Raw genomic sequence first — 8838 nt, forward strand, 5'->3', positions numbered from 1 at the left:
TATGATGTTTATAATAGTGGTGTCTTTAGAGATGCTTGAGATGTAGTAAGGTATACACCATGAACATTGAAAGTAGCTTTAGGCCTTTTATTAATTTCATACTACTACAAGGCACCTCTAACATGGTCGAAAATTTGTAGCCCGATTTCAGCCAGATGCTGAAATAATTTGTTTAAAGGCTGCAAGCTGTAACCAGAGAAATGCCTATGAAACTTTTGCTTTATTGAAGGGAAACATGTTTAATTCTTTTCCTCCTTTGTGATGGTCGTCTCTTTTTACTTAATTGTGTATTATGTCTGAAAGAAATAAGATTATTGATTTATATATACATTTATTTCAGGTTGGATTTCAGAGAGGCTTGGATGAATGGCGTCAAGCACATCCTATTTCAGATGCGGATTCCACATCATCTAGTGATATTACATCAATATGGACAAATGTGGGAGGAGGTGTTAAGAAAGGTAGAGTTTACGGGCTTGGAGCACAACCTTCCTCGTTACATCCATCATCATTATTGTCTGGTGCTTCTACTTCTCAATCTTCGGAAGAAATGGAAGCAATGCGAAGACAAATTTCAGAGCTTACAGAACGACTTCAATCATCTGAAGCTAACTTTGCTAAAGTGCAGAAATTCATGGAGAAACATATGGCTGAATCTGATGAAAGTGAAGGGACCGACTTTGATGAAGAGTAGTTTGTTTTATGGTTGTTTAGACATTTTCTATGAGATTTAGACGTGTTTTGAACTATTTACTTCCTTTTTGAATAACAACTTAATACTTGTTAGACTTGATTTTGATGATGCTTGAGCTTTTAGACTCAATTGAATTGAATTGAATGCAATTTGAATGTTTAGGAATGTATTCGATGTTTGATTTTATTGTTGAGTTTTTGTGGATGGATGATAGTATTAATTTAGCAGGTGGTCTACCAAAGAAACAACATTTTTCAGTAGTAAAATGTAGTTTTTTCGACTACAATAGTATGCAATATCCTATAAATTTTTTTAGAAAATTAAAATTGCCGACTACAGTAATCGGCAGATTACCTAAATAGTAAATAAATTAATCATGTATACCGACTGTAGTAGTCGAAAAATTACTTAAACGATTAACAAATAAATTATATTCCGACCACAGTAGTCGGAATATATATTAATTAATTATTTAATTGTTCAACTATTACGATTACTGTAGTCGGCATTGTTTTAATTATTAAATGATTATTTTAATAGTTTCCGACTACAGTAGTCGGCCATTTAGGTACTTTATGGTCGATTCTTGTTTTATAATTTCCGACTACTGTAGTCGGGAAACGCCGACTACTGTAGTCGGTAAAGAATTTCCGACCTTCAAGATACCGACTACTATAAAGTAGTCGGAAGGTCATCGGCAAACCCCATTTTGCGACTACATTCCGACTGATTTTGTAATCGGTAAACAACGAATTTCTAGTAGTGCCGGCTCAAAAAGTGTAAAAAACCACGACATGTACCCCTACATGATTTAACTCCAACTTCACTAAATCACTGAGACTCCACAAAAGATAGATTACAAACTTTGCAACCTACCTTAACTTCAAGTTATGGATTTAGATTACAACTCTTGTAATCCTAGGAACTAACTCTAACTCCTAACCTTCAACATAAACCTCCCAAGGTATGTGTTCCCAACTCTTCGAGTTATCACAACCTGAAGAAAACACTTCTAATTCAGTTTATAACTCACTGAACTAAGATTACATCAAGACTCAATCACAAAGAAAAACTTCTAACACATAAACTCTGTAAAAGGATTAGGTTCTTCGATGTGTTCCTTTAGTTCGCTGGTAGCACTTGCGTAGTCAATTTCTCAATTGCTCTTTTTGCTCTGTAAGTGCACAAGTATTCTGGACGACTTCACTTCTATTTAAATACAATTCTTCATAGAGTTATTGTTCACTTCAAATTCCTCATTGACTTGAACTCTCTTGACTTAGAGTTCTACTTCAAGTAAGACTCCTTCAATTCAAACTCCTAGCTTCTTTGGACTTCTTCTTCAAATTACATTCATTGATTCTTTTGTATTGTAGTCAAACTCTAACACTTCAATTTAGCAGTAACTTGAAGAGTTCTACTTTAAGTGAGACTCCTTCTTCAATTAAAACTCCTTGCCTCTCTAGACTCCTTCTTCAAATCAAACTCATTGATTCTTTCTCTTCAATTCATCAGATGTTTAATTATTTCCTTGGATTTTCTCATGAAATTAATATTATCCATTCCTTTATTTCTGCACTCTTGTCTTTATTCATTTTAAAAGCTTTCTCAAATTCAACTGTTTGTGACAGTGCTAATTTGGACCATGTTGACTGACGTGTTTCATCTTTCTTTGTCAATCATTAAAACTGCATAAATCCAACAAATTCCCCTTTTTTGATGATGACAAACCTTTTCTTTTTTTTTTTTGCATTCAAACAATTTTATCTTTAGACACTAAAGCATGAAATACTAACATGAAACAAAACAAGTTAGTCAATGGATTATAAACGCTGCACAATTCTTATCTTCCCCTTTTGGCATCATTGAAAAGCTATGTAAATCCTATAATATACGAGCTAGATTGATCAGTTAAACTATTCATGGCCACTGGCTTTCACCAAAACAATCGGATAATGACTTCATGCAACATAATAATGTATTATAGAGAGCAAGAACAAGAGTCATTAAAGCAATAGATAATCATTCCATTAAACTGCCATATAATGTACTACATAAGATCGAAGTCATACCGAATGAAGCAAAAACTATTGAGCACTAATAAAAAAACAAACATTGGACAAGAGTAGAATAGAGCTAGAGACACTAACATTGAAAAGTGAAGAGAAGAATGGACAAGTGGCAATAATTGTGTCAACCAACGAATAATTTTAGCATTTTCATCCCTTTCTTCATGAAGAATAGCCTGTAGAGCTTAAATTCTTATCCAAAGGACATTTTTTTTCTTTCTCATAAGCTGCATGAGTAGCCTCTGATTCAGCAATTTTATCAGTGAAAATATTACTTCAACCTTTTCTTTGGAGTATCAATTTTCCTCACGAGGCATGTAGATCAACATGGTTCATCTATTGAATAACCTCTTTTTTTCTTTTCTTTTTTCATTTGAAAAGTCCATGCCTAGATTGAAATTGAGTATTCCTCAAAACTCACTATGGAAATCATGTCATTTTTTTTTCATGCTAGCTCTAAGATCTTCTTTAATAATGGCATCCTCTTGACACTTACGATTTCTAGATTGGAGTTCAAGGTGGAATAGAAAAAAAATGTGTTTCTGGAGTTGGATCTTCCTCATGAACTGAAAATGAAGAACTAGATTTCCCTTCTCAAATGAGAATTATATATGTACCAAGTTAAGAGCAATTTGAAGAGGACATCATCACAAATATCAAAAGATGTACTTTGGTGAATATCTGATTTTAACTTGAAAAAAAATAATCAAGAGGGCTAAGTGAGAGAGAAAAATTTGGAAGAATAAGACTCTTGAGCTTTGCCGATTATTTTATTCTGTATTGGAACAATTAATACATGAAACTTGAGTGCTCAACTGTTTCACTTTATACAATATTAACCTCCATCAATATATAGCATACCTGATAAGAGCAATTTTGTGATCATTGTTGCTTGTTTTCACCATTTTTCTGCACAATCTAATACAAAATTAGGTTAAAACAAGTCAAGGATCTGGAATTGGGACACACAAATAAATGTGTAAGACTGAATTGAATAACATTTTAGCTCATAAAATTAAGGAGAACAATTATTCTAGCCAATCATTGAGGGGAGTTCATGCAATCTTAATCATCCCCAAGTCTTACTTATTCTTTTCATAATGCTCCCTACTTAGTGTCACAATCCATCAATTGTTGTTTGACAAAGAACAACGTGATCCAGCAACCACATACTTTTGTGGATAAATCAGTTTCAAGATTCATTGTTCCCCCTATCAATATGCCCTTCGTCTGTTCAACAAATGAAACATGTGGTACAATGTGTTCCAATACACTTTCATCAGTTTCACTTTAATCCTCATATTATTTTTTTTTCTTCCCCCTTACATATGCATTAGCTCCACTTTTTTCTTCCTTTTTTTTTAAATGACACATTCCCCTTTTTTTGAGAAGTGAGCGAAAGGAACTTTTGTTTGACTTCATTGATATCTCTTAAGCAAGAAATATCTATGAGTTAAATCACTTGCTTCCTTTCAGCTTCACCTGCAAAATAGCTTAAGGGTTAATCTTAGGAACCCAGACAAGCTTGGGTCCTTTCTTATGATCAAAAGGGTGAATCAGATTTCTTCTCGCCCATCTAGGCAACTGGTTAGTGGACATGTTTTTGCCAACAGGTATAAATCTGTTTCCATTTGCGAATTTAGTATTTCTTTTTTTAAAATCATTAGCAACTGGACACTCAATAGTTGGATGACCAATTTTTCCACAAATATAGCACAAATTTTCAGAGATAGTATTTTCTTTATGGAATCCTATACCAGCCTTCTCATTGTGCACCCTATCACTCAATTTCTTAACAATTCTGGAGGAATTCGTCCATCTATTAGACTTTTCAAGATCCATTTTTAACCTGAAAATTTCTAGGTTCAGTTTTTTCACCTTATCCTTTTCACTAAAATAAATCAATTTTGCATTCTTTTAAATCATGTTCTAATTTCTTCCCAACATCATTTATCTTCCCTTTTTCAATAATGGACAACTTAAGAATTTCCGATTTCAAATTCAATTTTGATGACTCAAGTTTATTAACCTGTTTCTTTAGAGAACAATTTTCTTCTTCAATTACAGTTTTGCAGTTTTTGAGATCCATGCATTCAAATTTTTTATCTGCAAAATCTTTAAATAATTGATCTGTTTCACGGGTTAATTCTTCAAAATCATAAAATAAGCTACTTATCATGCTAATTAGTTCTCTTTTAGACAAAATATGCATTTTTTCTTTCAAGTCAAGGATACTTACCTTAGAGTTTGCTTCTTCTTCCTCCATGTCTGAATCTCCAATAGCCATGAAAGCAATCTCATCTATCTCATCATTATCAGAATCTCCAGCTCTTGAACCCCAAGCAGCTACCATGGCACACTCTTCTTTTATCTTTTGTTTACCAACCTTCTCTTTAAACTCTTTTTCAATTCTTTCTTTCCTCCATTCTAGTTCCCATTGAGGACATACTTTGACATAGTAATCAGCCTTTCCACACTTGTAGCAGCCGGAGAGAAATTTTTCATTCGACCACTTCTTGTTACTCGTTTCCTTCTTGTCGACTCCTTTTCCCTTCTTAATGTACTTCTTAAAGCTTTTTGCCAAGAAGGCTATTTGGTCTTCATCTAGATCTGATTCTTCACCATCAGATACTTTCAAGGCTAGTGACTTATAATTAAACACTTCCTCTTTCTTCATACCATCCATATTCATCTCATATGTTCTAAGATTTCCTACTAATTCATCAAGTGTCATGATGGAGATGTCTTTAGCTTCTCTGATAGCGGTAACTTTGACATCCCATTTTATTTTTGGTAGAATCCTTAAAACTTTATCAACTTGTTCCTCAATGGTAAGAACCTTTCCTAAGGATGATAACTCATTGATTAGGGTGGTAAGTCTAGTAATCATCTCTAGAAGGGATTCGTTTTCCTTTATCTTGAAGGTTTCATAATCAGTGAACAACATAGCCACTCTAAATTTTTTGACTTGGCTGGTTCCTTCATGAGCATTTACCAGTGCGTTCCATATTTGTTTAGCAATGGTACAATTTGAGATCCTATTATACTCATCAGGTCCTAAGCTATAAACAAGAATGTTTTTTGGCTTTCACATTCTTCCTGAGAGCTATTAGATCTCCAGAAGTGAATTCAACCCTTACCTTTGGAACTTTAGCTCGTTCCAAAGTTTTCATAGGGATGGTTGGTCTAGTAGTTATTCTATCCCATAATTCATAGTCTTCAGCTTGGATAAAGTCCTCCATGCGTGCCTTCCACCACCCAAAGTGTGATCCGTTGAACATTGCTGGTCGGATGGTTGATTGTCCTTCGCTATGCCCAATAGATGGTGCAAAATTCATCGTGATCTTATCTTAGGTGTTAGCCTTTATAAGATAACTTGCTCTGATACCAATTGTTAATTTGCACGACCTAGTAATTTACTGATTTTAACTTTTCGCCTAAGTGTGAAACAAGTTGCCTAACGTGTTCCAACAAAGCAGTAAGGACAGTAAATAAAAATACAATATTTTTACGTGGAAAACACCCGGCTCAAAAGGTGTAAAAAACCACGACCTGTACCCCTACATGATTTAACTCCAACTTCACTAAATCATTGAGACTCCACAAAAGATAGATTACAAACTTTGCAACCTACCTTAATTTCAAGTTATGGATTTAGATTACAACTCTTGTAATCCTAGGAACTAACTCTAACTCCTAACCTTCAACACAAACCTCCCAAGGTATGTGTTCCCAACTCTTCGAGTTATCATAACCTGAAGAAAACACTTTTAATTCAGTTTATAACTCACTGAACTAAGATTACATCAAGACTCAATCACAAAGAAAAACTTCTAACACATAAACTCTGTAGAAGGATTAGGTTCTTCGATGTGTTCCTTCAGTTCGCTGGTAGCACTTGTGAAGTCAATTTCTCAATTGCTCTTTTTGCTCTGTAAGTGCACAAGTATTCTGGACGACTTCACTTCTATTTAAATACAATTCTTCATAGAGTTATTGTTCACTTCAAATTCCTCATTGACTTGAACTCACTTGACTTAGAGTTCTACTTCAAGTAAGAATCCTTCTTCAATTCAAACTCCTAGCTTCTTTGGACTTCTTCTTCAAATTACATTCATTGATTCTTTTGTATTGTAGTCAAACTCCAACACTTCAATTTAGCAGTAACTTGAAGAGTTCTACTTTAAGTGAGACTAGCTTCTTCAATTAAAACTCCTTGCCTCTTTAGACTCCTTCTTCAAATCAAACTCATTGATTCTTTCTCTTCAATTCATCAGATGTTTAATTATTTCCTTGGATTTTCTCATGAAATTAACATTATCCATTCCTTTATTTCTGCACTCTTGTCTTTATTCATTTTAAAAGCTTTCTCAAATTCAACTGCTCGTGACAGTGCTAATTTGGACCATGTTGACTGATGTGTTTCATCTTTCTTTGTCAATCATCAAAACTGCATAAATCCACATGTTCGATAAAAATAATACCAAGGCAGGTCAGCGGAGAAAGAATACATCGGCGATGCGCCAAATGTGAAAAGGCGAGCTCAAATTTCATCGCCGAAAGTGCCAGAGTGTTGAGTTAAAATAAAGGTCAAACTAGGTGGAAATCGACGAGCTGCCCATCGTGAAAGGGTACCAAAAATATACTAACAATAATGCAAAAACATAGTTGTCATAACTCAGGAAATGAATTAATTTATATAAAATTCGACAACCAAAAAGATAACTCAAGAATCACAGTCTTAACCTGAAAGTACTACTCAAGTGACATCTAAGCACAACTAATGCCAACCTACGTCTATAACAAGCCACTAAGATCATATGTACTAACGGAGGGTACCAAACCGTAGAAACTACTATAGGAAGAACCCAATTCACTAAAAGGGGAAATGCACCGCTCTTTTGTGAGAATACAATTAGTGTAAGGCAATGAATGTAAAGTGTAATCAAATATGTTATTGTACGTCTAGTATGATAGTGTTAAATCCCCTTTTAGGTCTTCAATTTGTTTGTTGTACTGAATTAGTCATTAGGGTCGATATCATTTTCTCTGATATTGCAGAGGTTGTTTGTGTTTGGGAACATTTCAAGTGTGTTTACTTCTTCTTCTTGTTTTTTTAATCTATTATAGTGTCTTACCATAATATATGTATTTGAAATCTTAGTTTCTTAATTTATTTCCTTTTCTTAATTTTAAAAGTTTCGACACTAAAAATATGTGACTCGTGCATGTATTTTAACACGAAATGTAACTTTTATCATGAAAGTGAACAATTTGTGACGAAATATATGTTGTAGCTAAGACTTTCGTAGCTAAATATCATATAAATAGAAATGACTAATTATTAGGCCATATGATTATTGATAGAAATGACCAATTTAGTTGAAGGGAGGCTATATATTATGTGTAATGAAGGTGTGTCCTGTGCATTGCACATTTACTTAGTAAAACAATAATTCTTATTTTAGAGTCAATAATGGCTTTAGACTTGAACTATGATTGCTTAAGCAAAATAAAGTATCATTGCTTACACACAATAATCAAGGTGTAGACAGAATTAGATTTAATAGCCAACACATATATGTACTATCCCAATTTATTACTTTCATGAGCATTAATTTTGAGAATATATATATTCTCCCAATTCTTATAGAAAGTGGTTTACTTTTACGGTGGCACAGATAAAATATGTCAAATGTATTCCTATATATAATTTTAGCACCCCCCCTCATATATACGAGATACAAACATTCATTAACTAAGAGTTAAAAGACTCTAACATCTACAAATAATTAATTAATTATAGGATAAACGAATTCACATGGAAGGAATATATATAATAGTGCATTTGTAAAAGAGATAAAACTTGACTATTAAATGAAATTAAAAGTAGTTAATTATCCACTCACACCATTTATTTATTATATAATAAGATAATAGTTAACATAAAGATACATGACCTTTTATACTCACTCCATATGATCGATATGAGTATTTATTAGATATTTATTAAGTCAAAGAGTCATGCATTATTAAGGAGTGGAGAAATCGAAATGACCAAGCTTGACTATATCA

General features: G+C 33.4%; 1 protein-coding gene across 1 annotated transcript; it reads left to right on the plus strand.

The window, feature by feature from the left end:
* The first annotated feature begins 216 nt into the window (after positions 1 to 216).
* Positions 217 to 880, plus strand: LOC125870995 (uncharacterized). The gene has a single exon (XM_049551563.1). It carries the CDS (start codon positions 293 to 295, stop codon positions 692 to 694), a length of 402 nt encoding a protein of 133 aa, XP_049407520.1. The 5' UTR covers positions 217 to 292; the 3' UTR covers positions 695 to 880.
* Positions 881 to 8838: the final 7958 nt, after the last annotated feature.

The sequence above is a fragment of the Solanum stenotomum genome, chromosome 7 (genome assembly GCF_019186545.1).
Source record: "Solanum stenotomum isolate F172 chromosome 7, ASM1918654v1, whole genome shotgun sequence".
In the NCBI taxonomy this organism is placed as follows: Eukaryota; Viridiplantae; Streptophyta; class Magnoliopsida; order Solanales; family Solanaceae; genus Solanum; species Solanum stenotomum.